The sequence below is a fragment of the Vigna radiata genome, unplaced genomic scaffold (genome assembly GCF_000741045.1).
Source record: "Vigna radiata var. radiata cultivar VC1973A unplaced genomic scaffold, Vradiata_ver6 scaffold_167, whole genome shotgun sequence".
NCBI lineage: Eukaryota > Viridiplantae > Streptophyta > Magnoliopsida > Fabales > Fabaceae > Vigna > Vigna radiata.
The window spans coordinates 40263-63631 of NW_014542360.1; the positions used below are offsets into that span (position 1 = coordinate 40263).

Sequence of the window (23369 nt, forward strand, 5' to 3'; positions counted from 1 at the left end):
CGCGGTTCTTACCACAACCGCGGCATATACTTTTTCGTTTTAATTTTTTTTTTAAAAAGAGACTATAGGTCGCGGTTCTTGCACTAACCGCGGCCTATAGTGGACACTTTTTGTCGCGGTTGAACCGCGGCATATAGTAGACAATTTTTTTTTTTAAAAAAAAAAATAACTTAGGCAGCGGTTCTTTGGGCAACCGCGGCATATTGCGGAACTTATATACCGCGGTTATAACCGCGGCCTAAAGTCTGTGACTTACTACCGCGGCTGAATATACCGCGGTTCGTAAACCGCGACCTATAGTGAAAAATAACCGCGGTAAAATCCCCTCGCTGCACTAGTGCATGGAGCAAAACCAAAAACAATAAGCCCTTTCTCTACCTTTCTTTTCTATTATAGTGATAAATTTTTGTTATTAGCTTGCTTAGTCTTAGATAGTATAGTAAATAGTAGAATAGAAAATATGCTCTTTTATATAAAAATTAAAAAGATTAATTTTGATTTGTGGCCAATTTGAAAGAGTTCTTTTTAGTTTTGTAGTTTTAGTTTTTTTTTGTATGTTTTTCCTAATTCTGTTTTGTACATATCTTGTTCAATATGTGTTTTCTTAATTCCATTTTTTTTTGTATAATTCTGATTTCTATGCTGATTTCATTTTGATTTCTATGCTGATTTCATTCTGATTCCTATACTGATTTCATTCTGATTCCTATGCTGTAAATAATTGTGTATACCTGTACTGTTTAGGAACCTTTTTCACTCACACATTGAAGACAATGTGCCTCTTAAGTGTGGGGGTGAGAAGGTATTGATGTAAATACTTGTTTTTACTTTAATAAACTCTGTTAGTATCAGTTTTTGTAATAAAATAGGGGTAATTTTTTTTTTAAGGTCTGATTGTGTTTGTAAATATCTAGCTCATAGGTGTAAATAGTTGCCATCCTTAGTTTTAGCTTGTAAATACCCAGTTTTTTATGCTTTCATAACCTGTTGTAGACTAGGCTTTACTTTTGTTTTGAATTCATAGTTGCTTGTAGAATTTTTCTTTTATTCTTGATTCTATTTCACGTATTAATAGTCTGTGTCAGCTTTCTTAATTTTTGTTTTAAGCATTAGTAATGGTTTTAGTTTTCATATCTTGCTTTAGTCTTTGTAAAAATGCATTTGCTTTAGAGTTTGTTCTTTTATAGGTCATGTTTAGGTTTCTATTAGGAATTTTGTAGTCTTTACTTTTTAATCTGTTTTAGATAGTTTTTTTTNNATTCTTTGAAATTGTTTCTGTAAATAGAACTAACTGTGAGTTTCTTTTATTTTTCTGATTTTGCTTCCCTGTTTTAGATTTACACAATAGGTTTTAGTCTTTGGGTTCTGTTCTGGTTTTTAGAAATAGCTCCCTAGGTTCTTTTCCATTCATTGCCACTGTTAGGATTTTCTTAGGCTCTATTTCTTTTAGATTTGAATCTGTTTTAGTTTGTAGGCTCTTTTTAGGTTGCATTCTGTCCAGTTTTGGTTTTTACAGGTTGTATATAGTTCAGGTCATTCTGTTTAGTTCTATTTCATTCCTTTCTCAATTCTTTGCTAATTTTATTCATTTCTCAGTTTTATTTCTCTTGATTGGAACTGTTAATGTAATTCTTTGCTTTATATTCAAGTAGAAGTAGTCCTAGCTTTGGTTTTTACATCTGAGTTCAGTTTAATTAAGCATTTTTGCATAAAAGAAGGTAGCAAGTCAGTTTTAGCAAAATGATTAACCTGGAGAGATCTTGGGCCAATTTTTTGTCTTTCTTGTGTGATTTCATGCATGTTTAATTTTCATTCTGATTTTGCATTGATTCTTTGTGAAAAGCTTGCTCTTAGTTGACTCTAGACATGATTTAGGCATCCTTTCTTACCATCCATAACCATTTAGTTTTACCATTTCAGTTCTGACCATTGTACCTTGACTTTGAGCGTTAGCCATTTTCTTTGTTTCCATTCATTACAAGCCATTTTCCCACCAAATACCTGACCTGTAGAGACATGTGAGAGGGATGGAGGATCTAGGAACTTAGTGAGTGCAAAAGAGAAAAAGAAAGGCCAAGAAAAAGAAAAGAAAAATAAGAAGAGCAATCTGGTTGTGTTGAAAAAAAAAGAAGAGAAAGAACAGGTCTGGAAAACTAGCAAAAGTGCAAAATTATAAAAAAAAAAAAAAAGACCCGAGCAGAAGTAAAAACCAGAGAGAAAGAAAAAAATTGAATTGGCCAAAGATAGACATACAGTGCACTGAGTTTTAGGTTCTTCCTTCTTCTTCACAGTTTTTACTTCCATTAAGCCTTGTGTTTTCTAGCCTTCATACCATGACATTACAAGCCAATAAAGTCCTTTTGATCTAGATGAAACCAAAGAGCTGAGCATGGTCACTTAGAGTCCTTTCAAAGTTAAGAATAGAGGTTGACATGTCATGGAGGAGTGAAACAGGATGAGCCTAAACACTTGAGTGAATATGAGTGTAAACACTTCCTGTGAGGCTGAAACTGATTTCTACTTTTCTGAATATGTTCATTGCTGACATTGGCTGAATTTGGTTGTTTTTCCACTTGTTAGGATTGTTGATGCTGTGATTTAAGGTTGAGAAATATCATTGTGCAGTTTCTGATTAAAAGAAGTGGCTGGAAGTGATTGAATTGGCAGGATGAATTGAGTTGTGAATGAGTTTTACTGTTTCTGAGTTTTGTTGAGTCTTTCATTTTGTAGTTTGAGTCTTTGTTTTCCTTTTTCATTTTAGTTTTCCCTACCCAGGAGGGCAGTTCCTTAAGTGTGGGGGTGTGTTAACTCTCTATTTTTCCCCATTTTTGTATGTTAATATTCCTCTTTTAGGATAGTTTAGCTTTTAATTTTCTAGAATTAAGGTAGTTTAGAGTAATTAGGATAAAAATAGGTTTTAAATAGAAATAGTGTTAATTTTCTCTTTTTAGTTAAATAAAGTAAGATTTTAAATAATTAGGTGTTTTCTCTGGTTAGAAAAATATTCATAAATTTAAAAATAAAATTTCAATCTTTTTGGCTTTATTTTTCATTTTCTTTTACGAGTTTATTTTTTTGTTGTTGCAGGAATTGATAAAAGTGGGAAGATGCTGAAGAAAAAAATATTGGGCCAGATCACTAATGGGCCAACGTTGAACCCAATGTTGTGATTTTCTGGCAGTAGCTGAAGCAAGAGAAGAAAATGCATTAGGGATTGCTGCACAGAGAAGAAAACTGAGATGAGCTAGTTAGCAGTAATTGAAAAAGGCTTGGCACTGGAGTTGGACTGAAGCCCATTTGCTGAGTAAGTGAAACGCAACGTTTCATGCTGCGAAAATGGGTCAGAGCTGCTTTGTCCTTATCATTTGTGCGAAAAGGGGTAAAATCAATTGAAGTTTCTTTCCCCAAATTCTCTCAACCCTCGAGCTAGGGTTCCTCAAGTGCAAAAGAAGAAGTGTTGCAGTGAAGCATTGACGCGAGCTCCATGGCCCAAATGAAGCCAGCCCAAGGTGTTGTTCGGTCGAGTGAGTTGTGCTGAACTGGATTGTCGGTTGGAGAACAAAGTGAAGTTGTCGTAGTCAGAGTTAGTTGAAGGAGTTGAATCAAGAAGCTTCCAAGTTTGTTTCAGATTCTCCCCCCTTTCCCCCTCTTTTCATCTTTTCCGTTTCTGTTTTCTCCTATATAAAGGAGTTTTGTAAAATAGAATAGGTACAAGTGGTGGGTGACAAACACCGCTCTAGCTCTATACCTTGCTTCGGCTAGGTTCCCAATTCTCTCTGCTTGTAGTTTTAGAATTTTCAGCTTTTGTAGTGTAGAACCTTTGATCTCTTGCACTGGGGTTCTTAGATTATTCCATTGGGTGACAGGCATTGGAGTATTCGTGGACTCTGGTATCTTGTACTTTCGACTTCAAATTTCAATACAAATTTTATGCTTCTGTTCTTTCAATTTTGATTCTTGCACATGATTTTACTTTCTCTATTTAAATAAAAAAATTAAAATATTGAAATTTTAAAACTTTAATAGAGGAATTTGATCATTTAAATTTAGAAAATTTTAAATTATATTTAAATATTAAGAATTTTGAACTTTTGAAAATTTTTTAATTAATTGATATATACATTTTTCATTTTTTGTATTCTGTTATCGTTTTGAAATTTAGACACATGTACTTTAACACATTTTATTAAGAATAATTGTGGTTAATTTCCAGATTTATTTTGCAATCATTTTTTTTACCAACATTAATTATATATGTTTCCATTGATGTCGTTTAGAATTTTTTTTATCAATGTTAATGAAATTATTTTTGTATGATGTTAGTCATAAAATATTTATTATTGTTAGTCATAAAATATTCATTATCTTTTGGAACGGTTGTACCACCGAATGACCACCACAAAAACCCTGCGTTGCCACATCACGAAAAGTCACACCACAAAAATCAAATAGATATGGAGACAAGAAGTTGGAGAAGAACCAAATGGATATGGAGAAGAAAAGTAAAAGTTGGGAAATAAGAAGAAACAGATCTGGTAAGAGTTGGAAGGGGTGAGAATCTGAAAAGAGAGAAAGTGAGACTTGAAAGAATGGAAAGTGGGCTGTACGAGTGAAAATGTGTGAGTAAAAATAGATAAAAATTTAGGATTTCAAAATAAAATAAACAAATAAGGTTTAAAGTAAAAAAAACTACTTTGTAATTAATTTTTTTTTTTAGAGTTGAAGAGGTGGAAGAAAAAGGGATGGTGGTGGAAGGAGTAACATCCAACTACATATATATTATACATATATATGAGTCAAAATCTCATAAATTGTTATTGGACGTGTAACTGAGAAAAGAAATTAAGAAAAAAGAGTGAATCCAAAATTTGTCATCGATACCTGGAGCAGTAATTATAAGTTTGTTTTTGTCCACTTTATCCCTCACTTCACTTGTAGTATCTTTCAGTGACCCTTCTTTATCCAGTGATAGGTTTAGGCATCTTAAGAACTCTTCTATCTCTCTAACAGAGTGAATCACAGAACCACCACCACCCAAACATAGCCTTTCTAACTAACTAGGAAGTTCTAATTCCGCCATGGCTGTACCATCGTCACTGTTTTCCCTCTCATTCCCCTTCGACCCTCAAATCCAAATCCAAAACCTCTCTTTCTCTGTCTCTCTGCCTTCTCACTTCTCTCTCTTCACCTCCACCAAACCCCGATTCCCCGCTTTCAAACTATCCTCTTCCCACTCTTCCTCCTCCCCTCTCACCACCGGCTTCCTCACCGACGACGACCTTCGCCGCCTCAACTCCCTCGAATCCTTCCTCTACCGCCGCGACCTCCCCTCCGGCTCCCTCTCCGTCCGCCTCATGCGCCCCCACGAGACCCGTTCCACCGTTCTCCTCCTTGCCCACTCCTTTGCCGAGTCCTTGCTCATTCCCGCGGCTTACGTCAACCTCCTCGCTTTCCTCATCAACCAGTACCTCCTCCAACGCCTGACGCTCCTGCCCAACACCGCCACGCTCGTCGCCTTCTACACTCAAACACCATCGCCACCTACTTCTGTTGCTGCTAAAGAAGACGAGGAAGAACCACTACAAGAAGAACCACTACAAGAAGACGGTGGAGCGCCCTTGGCTGGAACTGTCGAGATCTGTTTCAACAGAAGAGGCGCCAATGCTTCCGTTCCCTCGCCCACCCCTCCGAGGGATTCACCCTACATTTGTAACATGGCTGTGCAAAAATCTCTCAGGAGGTATCTGCACTCTTACAATTACTTAAAACTTCACGTTTATCTTTCTATATATAGTTAGGAATGCGTTTTCTTTTAAAATTAATATATTGAGCAAATTGTAGGTTTTACTCTATTGTATAATCGCAAACGTGGTTGGGAAGGCAAACTATAAAAAGTGACCCGTCAAATTTTTTGATTGTGATTCATCATTGAGAATATTTGTAAATACTTGCCTGTGACATGATTGTAGAATGGAAACAATTACAGAATGTTATATGTAGCTTGTTTCTTAACTTCTACGATAGTTACCTGAAAGTCATTTGAGAATGATTTGTTTCTAGATGACAGAATATAACTTAATTACAACCCAAAACCCAATGTATATAAATTCGTTGATTTCTACCATCTTTATTAAAGGTGATCAGTCCAAGTTATTGGAAGGAGATTAATTATTGACAAAGTCATTGAATATTTTTTATTTATGACATGATTATGAAAAGAAAACAATAACAAATTGTAACATATAATTAGTTTCTTAACTTTAAGGTAATCACAAATTAAGGATCACACATTATGAATGAGAGGATAAAACTTTCATGTAAATCTCAAACCCTGTGTATGGGAAATTCATTGATTTTTACCGTAACTATATTAAAAGTCATATCATCAATGATTTTTAAACTTCCTTTATTTTTCTGTTAAATATTTGAGCATTGGTTTGGCCAGAAAAAATAGTCGTGTAGGAATTTCAGGCGTAATTTTTTGATGGACAAATTTTAGATCAAGTTCGTTGGATATTGTTTTTTTGAGAGTACTGAAGTTTTACTTCCATAATAGAAGTTTGTGGTAGTTATCTGCATAAGTTACCGGGGTGATACTTCAATTGTAATTGGAGAATAGTGCCAATAGCATCTAAGGAACTACTGAGTTTTTTTGTAGTATGATGAACTTGATATTTTTTTCCTTATAAATTATCTTGAGTATTTATGCCTTTTCTGTACCTGCTATAACTGTAATTTCTAGACTGGGTTAGGTGGGTTCTTATTTGGGAGAGATTTAGTACACTTTTTTTCAGTAGTGGTTTAGGTGTGATTAACAAATAATTGAAGAAATCTGTTGAAGTTTCATTGATTAATTCAACTTGTGCTTTTGCTAAATTTTGAAAGAATGATTGTTGTTTGGGTTGATGAGTAAGACTTTCAGTTGTTTTTTGACAAGTGTTATATTCTGGGCTCAACTTTGAATATTGTCACTTTATATTGTTCGAACTGAAGCATGTCTATTCATTCAAGAAATTGAGTCTTGACTTGGAATATTCAATAGGGTGGAAACTTGAATTGGTGCTTGTGTGAAAATTATGAATGTCTCCCCCTCTAGTGTAATCTAATGATAAAGAAAGATAACTTGGTTCTAATCTAATAAAATTGTGAAAGTATGAGACAAAGTGGTTCTTATCAAAGAAGTTAATTGTGTGTTGTTTCTCCATTCTAGTGAGGCAGGGGATAAATGTACTTTTTATATTTTATATGCAATTTTACATTGCTTCTTTTACATGGCAATTTGAGTAGGGAAAACCCGCAATTAGATTTAAATAATGAAGCACTGCTACCTTCTTTACCATGAAAGTTTTGCAATTTATATTTAAATATTTAATTTACATCTGTTGACTACAGACAGAGATTGACATCATCCTGGCAATTGCAGCTATATTCTTGTTTCCAAGCATAATTCGGCAAGTATACAATGCCATGTTCAATTTTAAAACTTTATGGTTTACCTTCCGTGAATGAATGCATGACTGTTGCAAAGCCTCTACTAGTTGCTTTGAGCATCAGATTTCATTATCAAGTTTATCCAATCCGACATACATTGTTAATCCTAAATTCCCATGTCTTAGCTAACATTTTAAAACTGACTGTTAAACTACCTGAATGTCACTAACTTTCTGAGTGTATGTTTCTGATTCTATTCAGGAGGGGCATTGGCTGGCATCTTCTAAAGGCAAGTGAGGAATTAATTTCACAGATGAGTTCCTCAAAAGAGGTTTACTTGCATTGCAGAATGATTGACGAAGCTCCATTTAAAATGTACACAAAAGCAGATTACAAAATTGTAAAGACAGATAGTATTTTAGTCCTGCTGATGTTGCAGCGACGCAAGTACTTGATGTGCAAGGAACTCCCTCTTTCAAGTACGACTACAGAATCAGATCTGTCAGAGTATGATAAATAAAAGACTATATGAATGTGTATATGGGTTGCAAAATATTTGTCAAGGTAATGTTGTCATTGTCTCAGTTTCCTTGAAAGCTTGTATGTTATGTGTTTCCATGCAATCTTATACTCAAATATATGTCCTAGGGTAAAGTTTCTTATTTGTAATTTTGGAATATCTGTTTCAGCATTGATAGCAAGATGGACATGGTGGTTTTAAGTTTGACTGGAGAATAGAGAGTGGTATCATGCATCCTTATTTATTTCTCTTATCTTTAGGACAGGGACTGAATGTTACAGGTAAATTACAGCATACTGTTTTCTAAATTTTTTATTTCCTTGTCTGGCTTAGACAGTCATGCAATAATGGATAAGATTGTGAAGCTGGTAATGGTAACATAACACGCGATAACAAGTCAAGTACTTGGTTCTTTATTTAAGAGCCAGATATTAGATGCATGAAATTACAAATCTTTATTAACTCTGTTTCTTCAATATAATTAAAACAATGATTTAAATGTGTATGGTCATTCTTGAAATTTGAAGGTGACATATGGAACATGTTGAACCATACCAATCATATGCCCAAATAAAATATTAATGTTAGAAAGTCGGGGAACATTTTCTGGGGAAGTGGTTTATTTTGTTGAGGTCTCTTTAACACTCTAGCCATGTGACCAAAAGGGGTGCGAGTGACGTGAGGGCATGAATGGTGGTGGAGAAGAGAAAATGGAAATGCTCTTTCTGCCTCGGCCATGAAGGATTGAGTTCCTCATCTCGTAAAATCAGCCAAGTTGTTATGCTTTGTACTGATCATATTAATCTGTTTGGCGTATATCTGAATGGAAGAACTGTTGGAGTTCACTTTTTATTATCATCAAGAAATCATCATAATTTTGGTGTCTAAACTGTGATTTCACTAGATCATTCTCAAAGTATGCATAACCATACCCAAGCCTTTTGAATTTGTATAGATAATCGTTACGAGTTCTTTTACACATTCTGCCATGGACGGTCTCTCATTACTCTCAGTTCGAACACATCTTGATGCCAGATTGGCAAACATGACTATAGACTGAATGGTGTAAGAATTTCGAGCCATCTCTGGATCTATCACCTTCCGAAGCTTCTTGCGGTCATTCAGTATGTTCCTGACCTGCATAAATATGATAATGAATTAAACTCTTCCAGTTTTATGAATATAGTGATTCTCAATGATAAGGCTCTATATAACAGAACAATAAAACAGGGATATTAAGTATGATTCCAAGGTTTTCTCTATAGAAAAGTAGAACATCATGGAAAGAAAATCTAGAAAAAGGTTACGAAAGGTCCCAAATGCCAAGGGAAGACGCAACCTGTCCCAAGTCACTCAATTTCATAAACCTCTCATATTTCCTCTTCCTCACGTTTATTTCACATTCTTGTCATGCATGATACCAGAATCTTCCTCTCCAATAGAACTGTGCCAGCTGGCCTGTTTGTTAACAACCTAAATAGTCTCTTCTTTTTCATTTTTCTCTGCATGGAATGCTGTTTCTCCCCCTTTTCATTTCCCCCCTCCTCTTAATGCATTCCAGTTTGTTTCCGAGGTTCATTCCTTGCTGTTAAGGACAGCCCATGTTGTTTCTTATTTGTACTTTAAACTTAGGCTATGCGTCCCAGTTTGTTTCCGATATTCATTCCACTACTAGCAGAGGGCAAATATGATTCGTAGTGGTTGGATGAATCAACAATGCTTGAACATGTGTGTGAATGAGTAGGGTAGGGGGTATTTCAAGTGAAAATACTATCATGTTAAGAGGGGAGCTAAGATTGAGCATTGAATGTCTCATGGCTGGTGAACGTTACAAGTTTTCTATAACTAAAGTCACATTACTCTTACGATAACTATTTATCTCACTTTACACATACAAATATTTCTAGTAAGAAAGTTACTTTTTTGAGAGTGAGAGGTGCAAACCTGAGGCGTACGGTATAACCTATTTAACACAAGGAAAATTAATCCCAAAAAAAAAAGAGAGCAAATCCATAACTTTAAAAGGAACTCCGATGAAGGCGTCGTTAACGGCATGACAGTCACTTGGCCGAGACGATCAAAACTGTGTGATTGTCGGTCAAAACTGAAACTCCGGCAATGGCAGCAATAGACAACAGTGGTAGATGACGGCGCCGCCGGCAGCGGCGGATGTAGTGGTAGAGGCACCAAAAACTTTTACCTCAGAGGAACCTTAGGCTCTGATACCATGTTAAAAGTGGAGTTTAAGCCTAACTCAACCTCACAAAACTGGCTTGTAGGGTGAGGTTTGCACCCACTTATATACACTTAAATGACCTCATCTCTAGTCAATGTGGGACTTCCATCACACCCCTCTGAGGTATATACATCTCGAGCGTGGGATTAAACTCTATAATGGGTGGTCCGATAGTGGGTGGAACAACATGCCCAACGACAACAGAAATCGTTAGGATAGGTTCTAATCATGACTCTGATACCATGTTAGAAGTGGAGTTTAAGCCTAACTCAACCCCACAAAACCGACTTGTAGAGTAAGGTTTGCACCCACTTATATACACTTAAATGGCCTCATCTCTAGTCGATGTGGAACTTCCTACACAACCGTTCATAGATCATCAAGACTAAAAGGTGTTTAGGACATGTATTTTAATATTGACCATTTATTATAAGATCTAACGGTTCTAATATTTATTTTTGTGACTCACATTAAACAAGAGTCTCACTTGTTTATTTTTTAAATGCATCAATGACAAGAACCTAGCCTTTTCCCACCTATTAGTTAATCAAACAGTTCTATAATGTTTTTTTATCATGTCCATATACAACTATTGACTTTTGCATTTTCTTTAATGATTTTGCTTGTGGTTTCTCTCAGTCTTCCACTGCCTCCAATGATTGAACTATCCTCTATCTGATGCACTGTCGTCACTAAGACTTTCTGCCAATACCACCTTTTTTTTTTCTCAAATTCATTATTATTATTATTATTATTTAATAAAATTATTATAAAAAATAATAGCGCCTAGCAACCTTTTAATGAAATATAAAAAAATATAGTACAAGGTTTTGGGGCTTATATGTTGCTTTTACATTCATAAGGATCGATGTTGAAAGTATGTGCTACCTGTAGTACAAGGTTTTGATCGTTGGGACCTTGGTTTAGATCCACTGCTCGGCGTCCAGTCAAAAGCTCCAAAAGAACAACACCAAAAGCATAAACATCACTTTGTAGAGTGAGTTTTCCAGTCTGTTGTCAAATGAAATATTTAACAATGTTAGTGTAAAAACACGTATTTAGCATTTCGCTGCCACTGGATATAAGATTGCAAGATAGCACTCTGGGATAGACACATCTGATTTGAGAAATAAAACTGCTTCTTATGCTGCATTCTTAGATGATGGAATCAATGATTTATTAGGCAATATCAATTTGGGTAACAATATATGGTTGTAAGTATCGCAGGCTGAATTGAATCATGCTAATTTATGGTAATAATTCCCCTAGCAGCATAAAAAAGCCGCTTTATATAACTGTTATGAGAAAATGCATAGGTATATAAGAATTTAGGAATTTAGGTACAGACGGAGAAACAATTTTAATAACTTGTAAAGACCGCCCATGAAAGTCCTCCAGGCTGGAAATGTTGATCAGGATTGAGGGCATAAATTGCTTTGAACTTATACATGGAATGTTATTTACTAAAACATGTCCATGGGTGTTATGGGTTTTACTCATGAAACCACTTGATCTAAAAGCATGGGCTATTATAAAAAGGCCTCTTCCTATGGTTAGACAAACGTTAAAATCAAATGACTTATTAAGTCTAATATTGGGCTTCTGGTTGTAACAAAATTCTCTGAATCATTTAGTAGTAAATAACCTAATAAACCATATAAGAAAACTGAAAGACTTTTTCGGGCCTTAGGCTTCTAATGCAAATCTAAATTTCAAGGGTTATACCATTTTTCTTATGTTGGTGTTGAATTTGCTGACCTAATTTGCAGGGGTGATTTATTTTTTGGTGGGCTAAACTGCTAACAGGTAACTAGTATGTACTGCTTTGGTGTTGTTCAACCATTGATATACCCTGCTCTGGATTAAGTCCATATTCACATATGGTTGAATTAGTATGCATGAGATGAAAGGGAGTTGAAAATTTGGGTATATTGCGCAAATGACCTACTTTGTAGCAATAACTCGATGTTAACATGTGGAGCTGTTTTCATCTTGTGCACATTATACTGGAATAATTGCACTAGTATAATGTGCACAATAAATTTACCCTTGCAGCAAAGCAAACTTTCACTTTACCTTAATAGTGTATACTATTATCTTAAGGCGTTGAAAATCGAAAAAATGATGTATTGTTTTTTTTTTTTAAATATCTTTATGGTATAGATGCATACCGATGTATACTCAGGATCAAAATAGCCAAAGGTACCAAGTACTCTGGCAGTCACATGCGTCTCTTGTCCTTCTGGCATTAACTTGGCTAGACCAAAATCAGATATCTACAAAAGATTTAAATTTTATCTCTGTACATGTGATTGTGATAATGAATTGTTGAAGTCACTATAGGGACTCTATTTACCTTTGCTTCAAAGTTGTCATCTAAGAGAATATTGGTCGATTTGAAATCCCTATGAACAATAGGAATTCCAACATCAGAACTTGAATGAAGATAAGCAAGCCCTTTTGCGGCTCCCAGTGCAACTTGGAGTCTTCGAGGCCAATCCATGCTTCTTTCCCCAATTCCTAAAATTAGATGTTAATTAATATAATCTCGACGTTAAAAATTATGCCAATAGTGTAGATTTTGGTTAATGACAAACCATTCAAATGATCTTGCAGGTTTCCATTACGCATATATTCATATACTAGGAATCTATGCTTTCCATCAGCACAGTAGCCTATCAAAGAAACAAGATTTGGGTGGTCAAGTCTGCTTAAGATATCAACTTCGACTCGGAACTCACGCTCCCCCTCTGCTGCTTTAATTGCTGGCAATTCCATTTTCTTGATTGCTACAACCTTCAGAAGGAGACTAGTTGTATTAGTATGTATTCATCTGTATCAAATTCACTACTTTTGAGCATTTTATAAGAAACATTGTTTCTGTACGGAAGCTATAACCGACGTAACAAAGTCTTGTGAACTATGATGAATTCAAATTACTAAGGGCAATAAACTTCTGTGTAGAGTTTGTTACCTCTCCTGACCGCAATGTGCCTTTGTAGACTTTGCCGAATCCTCCTTTTCCAAGCAGATTCTCATCGCTGAATGAACATGTTGCCTCTTCCATCTCCTTGAGTGTGAAAACAGATGATCCATGTAGCCTTTTTGTAGGTCGTGGTGTCTGATCTTCAAGTTGCCAAAGCTGTGCAGGTTTGTAAACCCCTGAATATGAAAGTTTGTAAATGTTACTCGTAGGTTATGCAATAAAAACAGTACTAAAGTACAGGCTTAAACCATGAGGGAGAAACACAATAAAGAGCCATTACAGGGATCTGTGTGCTCTTGAGATTTGCTTCTCCGTCGCTTGTTCCAGGCTGAGACCAAACCAAATGGCATGATTGATTGCTCTATCTTATATGTTCTCTATTTGAGAAATGAATTGTCAGGCTCTAACAACAACATACAATTGCATATAAATGACCAATTGATTTACACACTGAGATACAGGTGGTTCTGTGAAAAACTTGAAATAAACTACTCCGTAATTAATCACTCTAGAATAGCTGGCATATGCCTGAGAAAGCTATATTCCCATATAAAAAGCAGTTTGATAGAATGGAAAACCTCTATGAATGGGGGTACGTGTGGATCAAGTGACGCTAGATTAGAATCGTTGACAGAACATCTTCCAACAACAGCAGAAGGAGAGAGACAAAAATATGTACTTTAAGGCAAAGAGAGCTGATAAAAGTAGGTATGGCTTACCTATGGTTGAGATGTGATAGTAAGGGTGGGCCGGGCTTGCTTTGATGGTGAAATGGAAACCGATGCCTCATTCACCAAGTTCATCATGTTACCGTTTGCATTTTGAAAATCAGTGGCGGTTGCAATGCCCTTTTCATTTGTTCTCTTCATTGCAAAATTTGTTATCTTGTTTCCAAATTTTTCTCTCATATGGTGCAACCGTCATTGTTGTTATTAAAGCATGTCATCATCATAATTTGAATAAGCTTTTCTTTGGCACCAATAATCCATGACCATCTATGTGGGTACCAAAGCCATTAAATACGTTTTGTCAGCTATCATAGCAAGAACATGTGGAAAGGAGGATTTGATTATTTTCAGGTGACGGCAGAGGGCAAATAAAAGTAAGTAAAGTCATGACCATGTAATTCTTATTGTTATTTTTTAAATACATATAGTTGTTCATTTTAGAATAATCAGATTCGAGTTCAGCTGGGTTGATTATTCACGGAGTTTCATAGCAAGTATCAGATCAAAAGTTCTAATCTTAATCTGATCACAGTACAACACAAAATTACAAAGTATTTTGGATTTTACTATGTGATCATTGCATATAAAAGCCATAATATTTTGGACTCCAAAGGAGTAAGTTGAATTTTACATTTTGACTTTGGGATTAATGAAATTGACAAGCTTGAATTTGAAATCGTATGTATAAATTTAAAAAGAAAATTACAAGTCAATAATATTTATATATTAGATGTTATAAAAGAAATATATTCAAGTAAGAAAATGCATGCAATTGTTAGAATAATGTTTAATTGCTTTTTTTTTTCCTAGTTTGAGTGTAGTGTATCAAGTTCGTCTGTCCTTTTAAAATGTTTAAATTTCGTTCAAATAAGATTTAAAAGTTTCAACTTCATTTAAATATGATAAAATTTGTCTCAATCAAGTCTCATTCTCATGTAAAATACAAACTAACGAGATTTACTTTTCTGTCCATACTTTCTTCTTTGTACCTATGTATAAAATGATAAGCAATAAGTAAAAAATTATTAAAACTTATTTGTGAAATCATAATTCTCAATCATATGATTTATTTAAATAATTTTTAAATGAAAGACTTTTTGGTGCCATAATTTGTATAAAATATCCATGACCCCATTTATTCAATTAATTCATCTCAATTGACCCTATTTATTTAGATTCAATTTATTGAAAATTTGTAACATCATTGCAATGGTGATTTTTCTTTTAATATATAAATATTTTTACTTGTTTTCTAAGTTTATATATAAAATTGCATGATCAATTTTGTTTATAATATAGATTTATTTAATTATTAAAATAATATTTTAGAGATTAACTATTGAGTTAAATATGTTTTTAGTCCCTCAACTATTAATCGATTTTAGTTTTAGTCATTCTTTCAAACTTTGGTACATTTTGATCCTTATCCTTCAAGAAACTATAATTTTTCGTCCTCCAAAACTAACACCTTTAAATTTAATCTGACGTGGCTAACGGTGTGTCACATCACTTTTTTTTTTTTTTTTTTTTTTTTTTTTCTGAAAAGTGGCACTGTTTAGGCCGTGAGACTTCTCTCTCTTATTCATCATCTCCATCATCCTCTTCAATCCTTCAATGTCGTCAACAATGTCACCATCTTTCTACGAATCTCGATTCCAGAAAAAAGAAAGGAAAGGAGGTTCTCTCCTAGTAGTGTGACCATGTGCCATGGCAAAAGAGGAAAAAACTCTTTCTGCGTTGCATGATTGATGAGTCGATATTTTATTGATTTCACTTAGCTTATTGTGCTAGAATTAATCAGGAATTGTGCTTAATTGTCCAGTATTTTCCCGTTTTTTCTAATTGTGCTTAATTTGACCGGAAATTCTAATTTTAATTAATTTGAATATTTTGAGCTAATTATTTGCATTATTAATTGCAGGGAAACTTTGGAAATACTATTCAGGACATTTGGGGGCTATCAAATAATTTAAGACTCTCTTTAAAAGATGTGTGCACAAACAGGAGGTATCCAAATAGACAAGTCCAGCATAGAAGAGTCGTATGAAATTTTAATTGCATTTTGGTGGGCACATGGTGACGTCCAGCAAAGGAGAGAAGAGGCACTCACTGTTAGCAATTTAGCTTGAGAATGATATGAGAGTTAATATGCGGTATCATAAGAAGAGAAACAAGCATGTGAATTTACCTTTTGCTGTAGTATGCAAATGTTTGTGTGACGGTTTGGAGGAGAGAAAAATAATTGATTGAAGTAGTGTCTCGGCCTGGTTGGAATGGAGAAAAGATTATTCCATTAGAGGAGGTGCAGATGGTGATTTAATTGGGCAGAAAGTAGACCTTCACATGGCTGGATGCTCACGGCCCATGTGGCAATTAATTTTGGTAAAAGTAGAGATGTCCAGCAAGGCACACGCAGCAGCTTGGATTGGATTTTGTATTGAATAAAAGGCATACAACACTCCTTCACGCATCATGCATGGCACAGTCCAGCAAAAACTTTGGAAGAAGCACAACATCACCGTCCAACTTCATTCGGTCCAGAGTTTTGGAGTCCAACACGCACGACCCAAGGAAAGCTTCACGCATTCAGCAAATATTTGGTGCAGCAACGCGTACAACAATCTTCACACGTCCTGCAAGGAAAAAGACCGACATGTCCAACAATTAAAAAGGAAAGTCCACTAGCATGTGAAGGGATGGAACACTTTGCTTTTAGGCAATAAGAGAAGATGGGCCAGCTGAGAAAGAAAAACAACACACGGCCTGAAGTTTGGTGGGCAACGTCTCTACGGTCCAGCTTCATCCACCCAAGCACCCTAGCAGAAAAGAAGCTGCAGCATTCGGGAGGTTAATAATCTTTGCTTTAAGTGGAGAAGCAACATGTCACGGGAGAGCTCCAAAAAAGCAAAAGCCCACCAGCTTGCACATCCACGCACACGGACCAGCAACAACATTTTCTTTTTGGGGTGACATCCAGCACATGGCCCAGCACATTGAAGGAGACGTCCTGCTTCATTCGGTCTTGGAGGAACCAGCAGTCCAGCAGCATTTGGAGATGCAGCCATGAGAAGTCTTCACACGTCCAGCCTTCACGGGAGCAACACCTACTGATGGGTGTTGCGGCCCATACAAATTTGATTGCATATGAGAAATGCAGTATAGCTAGGGAATGACCCCTAGGTCGTCTCCCAAGGACCAATTTTGCGGTTCAAGAATCAAGTCAAACACGAAGGTGGGGGGGATTTTGTGAAAGGTTTGCGTAGTGAATGCGGAAAATTTAAAATGAAATTAAATTAAAACGCAGATGTAAAAACATAATTAAATTCAATTAAAACGAAATTAAATGCAACAACACATTTCACCATGCATGAAAATGAAATTAAAACAGTAAAAACGAAACTGCTATAGTAAATACGAAAATTCACGCTGGAATTGGACAGCTCTGACCTTTGCTCAATGTTTTACCCATAACTTTTTCTACAGAGCTCTAAATGAGATGAGGTTTTTTTTCCTGGAAANTAGACTCAATTATCTTTCATGTGATATATAAAACGTAGCATTTGGACCTCTGGTATGGTTGCAGTTATTTTTTTAAAATCGAGTCCAGAGAGTGAAAATGCTAAACCAAATACTAGACTAAAACAAATATCTAAACACAGTTAAATTAAATTAAATGCAAAACTAAATTAAAGAAATTAAAAACAACTAATCCTACAATGCAAATTTATTTAAAACACAAGAAATAAACAAACACAAACTCCTACTAGCAATATATATGACCAATGCATCTACTAATGAAATTTAAATTCCAAATGGCCTAAAAATAACCTTGACCGTGACCTCTTTGCACCAACTCCCATTTAATCACTTCTTTTCTCCAAAGAAAANTAATCTCCCTAGGCCGTGGCATCTGGTGAANAATAACCCTTTGCATTCAGCTTCATCAAAATAAAATAAAGAAAACAATTGCTTAGGAGATGAAAAGAAATGTAGCAGCTGTGTGTGCCTTTCCAGCAGGGATTAAAATATAGGTGCGTATCCAAGAATTCAAAATTGAATTGGTATAAAATTGTGTGCCACCAGCAGCTTAAAATCAAATGCACCATGCCCTCTACCATTCAAAATGAACGTGTGTTTTTTTTTCCAAAAGCAAACCATCACCACATGCTTCCTTTCTCAAAGAAACATCACCGCCACTTTTATTCCAGCAAGGATTTAATGTCCGTTTTCCCTCTGAAATCATTGTTACCTTCTTTGCTAAATTAAATGAGCTTTTCCAAAAGAAAATAAAAACAAACGCTTCTTCAAAATACCATCAAATGTAACCAGCTTATAAGCATTCAGCAGCAAGGAAAAACGTTTGACCAAAACTGGAAATAAGGGGCGGCTGTTGCCTTTTTCACCCAGCAGCTTAGACAAAAATATAATGGCAAGAAAAATGCTTCATTCCTTCATCCAAAAATGTAAATCAGCAATCAAAATGTGTTCTCGGTAAGCAACGAAAAGTTGAAGAGAGGTGCTTCTTTCAATCATCCGTAGTCTCCCATTGCCTCCCAAAAAACAACGTTGCAGCCCCCTTTCAAAACAAAAACAAAATGACGACTGGACCTATCTCCCTAGGATCATGTGTCCTAAAATTGGGGTGGGGTCCACCCTAAAAAAAATAAAACCCTAGGGTGCCAAGTGTCCTACAATTTTGGGCCGTCATATTTTTTAACAATGGCCCAATGTGCAAAGGTTGTCTAAAAAAACAAAGTTTAAACAATTAAATTACAATGTAACTAAATTTTAAAATGTCTAAATGGAGAGTCTTGAATTTATTTGGTGTCCTCCAAATGTCCCAAATTGTGTTTCCAAAATTTTCCCTGAAAATAATAATGCAAATAATTAGCTCAAAAAATTCAAATTAATTAAAATTAGAATTTCCGGTCAAATTAAGCATAATTAGGAAAAACGGGAAAATACCGGACAATTAAGCACAATTCCCTGATTAATTCTAGCACAATAAACTAAGTGAAGTCAATAAAATATCGATTCATCACCTACGCACATCAATTCTCGTCCAGCAACCCAACAACACACGCACATCCAGATGGGCTGCTCATTGGGCTGAATTCATTTGAGGCTTGGAGAGTCCAACAAAAAGAAAGCAGCACGCTTGAACCGAGAGAAAAAGAACGCTGGATTCATTTTATCCAGAAGGTGCAATGGGAGGTGCTTAGAGAAATGGTCTAGTATGGCATGCAACAATAGCTTAGATGTGGGCTGAATTCAACTCAAGTGATGCACGGCCTGCACGCGTGCTGGAGGAGGTAATAGCAACGTTGATTATAGGTCATCATCCTCGTAAAAAAGGGGGCCCCAACAGTACGAGGAGAGGTCACGCAACCCTAGGAGAGGAGATTCTGAGTCCAGCCGCCACCTTCATGAGAGTTTTCTTAGAGCATTTTTTTTAATTTGTAGAAATGGGTAGGATGCTGATACGGGATTTTGGATGAAACTGTAGAAGCATTTTGCTTGTTCCATAGGCTAACACACAACTATTTACTTCTTGGAGATTAACGATTTCTTTCAATTGGAAAAGAGCACCGTTGGCACGTCATTGGGAGTTAATTAAAAGTCTTTGGTTTTATCTTCATGAACCCGAATTTCAGTTTTATATTCTATGAATTAGAACGCTGTTTTACTTTTTGGATGTGCGTTGTTACGGATTTACTTTCTTTCATTCTATATATTGAAATGCTTTTAAGTTGAAATAGTTTACTAGTTTATATTATTCTTTCATGCTTTCATTACTAATCTCGCAGGTGATGTGCCTCATTTAGAAGATTACAATGTGCCTTTCATTTCTTAGTTTAAGCGTAACAATTTTAATTCCTCCTGCAATATGATTTCCTTGTTTAGCTTATCATTGCATTTGAATAGCATTAGATGCATTTTCTTATTTATTTATTGCATTCCATTTAGTTTACACACCTGGACATTAAATGTTTTATCCCGTGTTTTCTTTTACTTTAATATTGTCTAGTCTATTTGGTTGTGTTAATTTAATTACCATGCTAGCTTAAATTAGTTTGTTTGCATCTGTGTCTTTATATTGAGTTCTTTAATTTTTGCAAAAACCTTTTCAAACCCCCCCCTTCGTGTTAGACTCAATTCTCGAACCGCAAAATTGGTCTTTGGGAGACGACCTAGGGGTCATTCCCTAGCTATACTGCATTTCTCATATGCAATCAAATTTGTATGGGTTGCGATAGCCCATCAGTGACGAAGAAGCCCTATCTAGATCGCACCTCCAAAGCGTCGCTGCCTTCTCTGAACAATTAGAATCACTGGCTCTTTACTCAGTGCCACCTTGCAAGTCAAGATTCTAGATGCTCGTCACCACCAAAACCACAATTGCAAAAAACCCTCTTTTTTCCAAGGATGGGTGGTCCGCGAGCAATGAGCAACAAAGAAATCGGGGAAAAGAAAAATGGACTAGGTTTTTTCTTGAGTTATATGACTAAGAAATAAAACATGAAGATAATACTTCTTTTTTCAGTACATTACAGAATAAGAATTATAGCATCTACCGAATTGGGTGGCAATGGAATGTATTGCTTGGCAATGGTTTAGTGTCTGAATGAGGTGGTTCAGATAACTTCGGTATTGATTGATGTTTGGTCTGTGTTTTCAACGTACGCAAAGAATCAAAGGCTTTGTTTTGGATATATAAAATTGGATTTGTTTTGCTGAAAGCTAATGATGATTGAGAATCATGGGCACGCAGGCTTCTTCCTGATTGAAGTTATGAAACAAAATGAAATGGAACTAGGGAATAAATGACTTCTCATAATTATTACTAGTTTCGAACCTTCTAATCTTGAGTTCACTCAGTTATAGCCAGGAATGAGCTTAATTTAAAGTGTTATCCATTTAAAGTGTTATCACTTAGATGCAGAAGTGAGCAAAATGGGTCAACTGTAATTATGTTTTGATTTTTTATAATTGTATTTTGGTTTTAAAGAATTTTTTTTTTATTTGATTTGGTTATATGTGTGATGCTTTATTGAAACACTTAGAAAAGGAAATAGCCCCCTCCAGTTTTATTGAGAGGTCTCTTTTTCACTTATTGGCTATGATGTGTATTTAACGATTTCCCTGATCAACACATTGATTAATCTGGGTTTGATACCTTAATTCAAATTTATGGATTCCTCGTATTCCCTTATGCATACTAAATTTCAATTTATTTATTGTATACTTAAAACCAAATAAGTAGGCTATGGCTGATAGTGAACAAGCTGCTGAGATGACTCTTCTTATTCTCAATTATGAAATTAATAAAGTGCAGGGTGTAAGGAAGGTAACAATTGTATTTTGGACTGTGTTGATGGTTAGTGTTCAATTTGTCCACGTATTTCCATCTCAAAATTTGGATTTTTCAGGCCCTATCTGTACTGTTAAAAGATGACATGTTCTTGTGTGTGGTATGTTTTTCTTTCCTTCCTAATTTTGTGTAGTATGTTCTGTGAAGAATATTTCCTTCTTTCGAAGGAGAATGGGGAATTTTTGAAAACATATTTACCATGGAAGGTAAACTCAGTAAATCTACTCATAGACTATATTAATTATTCTAATTCCTGAGAGGTTAGGATTTGGTTTGTATGATAAATAATGTCGTCTTTCTTATTTGCTTTCATTCCCATGAAATAGAAAAATTCAAATCCAAAACACATAGTCTCCATCGTTTTCAAAAACATAAGAACTTTAGTTATACATCTGGATATATTGGCCCATCATCTTTAAATATTGTTAGAACCTGTCTATCATTTTATAAAAGGCTAGTTATTGGCAAATGAATACGGGGAATGATGGTAAATGGTTGAATTCAGAAACATGATTTATTCGATACAATATATATTGTTTCAAATAGTTAGCGCTGATCATAAACAAATAAATACAATGTTTGGATTTCTTAATCTGTCTCTCTATAATTTTTTCCAGAATGATAAAACAGCAGCACTAGCTTTTGACAAGGCAAAGAGTACTGTTCACACTGAATAACTTGAACGTAATCTGTATTTTGGTATGACCAATGTGAGGTTTCTCTGACGGATACAACTTAAATGTATTTATCCAACAAATCTCTTAAGCATTCTCTGCTATCAAAGGCAGCCATGCATCTCAGATGATTGAGAGTGAAAAGTTGGGCAGACTTAAGATTAACTTCTGTTTCTAATGTAGGTCCCGGAGTATCCCTCAAACCGAAAAATCTCTCTTCACGTTCGAACGGGTGCGACCTGCACGTTAGCACTCCGACGCTCAAGTTAGCAAGGTCACTGTAGTGTTCAGAGTGAAAAGTAATCAGATCAAAAGTAATTTACCTGACTAAACCCATTTGTATTTATAAGCCACAGGTGTAACTTTGAACTGCGACTTATCCGCAACCATAATCCATAATCCCGGATATTTCGCCCACTAAGTGTAACCGTCTTGCATGCATCCGAGATTATCGCCCCCTAAAATGTGCCTACTACTCCACGCTGGACCCTTTCTCTTCACTTTCATAACCTACAACATCAATCTTCCACCTGATGTATCCTCCAACCCTACCGATCCACTTGCTTGGGCCACCGATCTTCCTTCTTATCCAATTGATCGTTATTACACTACATGTTCTCTTTTTCTGCATAACCTGCGACTTCAACTTCCCACCCGATCTATCCTCTAACCCTACCGATCAACTTACTTGGCCCACCGATCTTCCTCCTTACCTAACTGATCTTCATACACTACATAAGCCCCCTAAGCCCCGAGCAATAAAAATGGCGAAGGGGTTTCAGAAAAAATAACTGTAATTTGTCAACCGTACGATTAATTTGAAATTAACGTCGTAGATGGATATATAAAATGATTATCATGGAACTTGAAAATACCACTACTGGCAGCCGTTAGATTCCTTTATAATGAACGACTGTGATGAATCCTTGGAACCGTTTTATCCGGCTATAAATATGTGATGGTCCCCTACCACATTTACAACTGTTTAGTGCTTGAGGAATCTTGTGACCGCTCTTCCTCGTCATCGACCCGATCTTCCGTATCAACCACCCGATCTTCTTTATCATCAACCCGATCTTCTTCCTGCAGGTAATGTCTCATTCTTCTAACTCCTGTGATGGGTCTAGGGACGAGGGTAGGGGGTATGATGATGATGGGGGAGCGTCTCCGTCTTCGTCCCATCCATCACCTGCTAGTTCATCCTCTTCCTCTGGCATAATGTTTAATTATGATAGTTCTCGTGTCTGGTCGGGCCTCGTCCCCCCACCAACAGTGCAGGGGTACGATTGGGCTCCCCATGAAGTAAAAAACTATCTTCCCTATTTTACTTCTATTGCCTGCATTAGACATCTTCTAGAAAGAGTAAATATCTTAGCTGACCTTAGTGATGTAGATGACTATACTTTTGTTGTGTGCCGTTCT

General features: G+C 35.8%; 2 protein-coding genes across 5 annotated transcripts; one reads left to right on the plus strand and one right to left on the minus strand.

The window, feature by feature from the left end:
• The first annotated feature begins 4902 nt into the window (after nucleotides 1-4902).
• Nucleotides 4903-12940, plus strand: LOC106779701. Of its 3 annotated transcripts, XR_002666448.1 has the most exons (5): nucleotides 4906-5740; nucleotides 7693-7995; nucleotides 8121-8232; nucleotides 11957-11993; nucleotides 12804-12940. XR_002666448.1 is itself a non-coding variant. In XM_022776666.1 (3 exons), the coding sequence occupies exons 1-2, from the start codon at nucleotides 5079-5081 to the stop codon at nucleotides 7949-7951; spliced, it is 921 nt and encodes a 306-aa protein (XP_022632387.1). In that variant the 5' UTR covers nucleotides 4903-5078; the 3' UTR covers nucleotides 7952-7995; nucleotides 12804-12930. The 3 variants fall into 3 exon arrangements, 1 of the variants encoding a protein (XP_022632387.1); XR_001377205.2 differs by lacking the exon at nucleotides 11957-11993 and having other exon boundaries at nucleotides 12804-12939; XM_022776666.1 differs by lacking the exons at nucleotides 8121-8232; nucleotides 11957-11993 and having other exon boundaries at nucleotides 4903-5740; nucleotides 12804-12930.
• LOC106779700 (probable serine/threonine-protein kinase PBL28) lies at nucleotides 8239-13544 on the minus strand. 2 transcript variants are annotated; one of them, XM_014667869.2, is made up of 7 exons: nucleotides 13454-13544; nucleotides 13162-13349; nucleotides 12785-12983; nucleotides 12544-12707; nucleotides 12359-12463; nucleotides 11076-11198; nucleotides 8239-9088 (listed from the first exon to the last, which is right to left on the minus strand). In XM_014667869.2, exons 1-7 carry the CDS (start codon nucleotides 13521-13523, stop codon nucleotides 8852-8854), a joined length of 1086 nt encoding a protein of 361 aa, XP_014523355.1. In that variant the 5' UTR covers nucleotides 13524-13544; the 3' UTR covers nucleotides 8239-8851. The 2 variants fall into 2 exon arrangements, with proteins under 2 accessions (XP_014523355.1, XP_014523357.1); XM_014667871.2 differs by having other exon boundaries at nucleotides 13162-13375; nucleotides 13438-13544.
• Nucleotides 13545-23369: the final 9825 nt, after the last annotated feature.

Excerpts from the sequence above, each read along its gene's own strand:
- LOC106779701 (XM_022776666.1), top strand. The coding sequence starts at position 5,079 with ATGGCTGTACCATCGTCACTGTTTTCCCTCTCATTCCCCTTCGACCCT. Across the intron at positions 5,741-7,692 it reads GTGCAAAAATCTCTCAGGAG|GAGGGGCATTGGCTGGCATC; the intron begins GTATCTGCACTC and ends GATTCTATTCAG.
- LOC106779700 (XM_014667871.2), bottom strand. The coding sequence starts at position 13,523 with ATGCCATTTGGTTTGGTCTCAGCCTGGAACAAGCGACGGAGAAGCAAA. Across the intron at positions 12,984-13,161 it reads GCACATTGCGGTCAGGAGAG|GTTGTAGCAATCAAGAAAAT; the intron begins GTAACAAACTCT and ends CTCCTTCTGAAG. Across the intron at positions 12,464-12,543 it reads ATGACAACTTTGAAGCAAAG|ATATCTGATTTTGGTCTAGC; the intron begins GTAAATAGAGTC and ends AATCTTTTGTAG.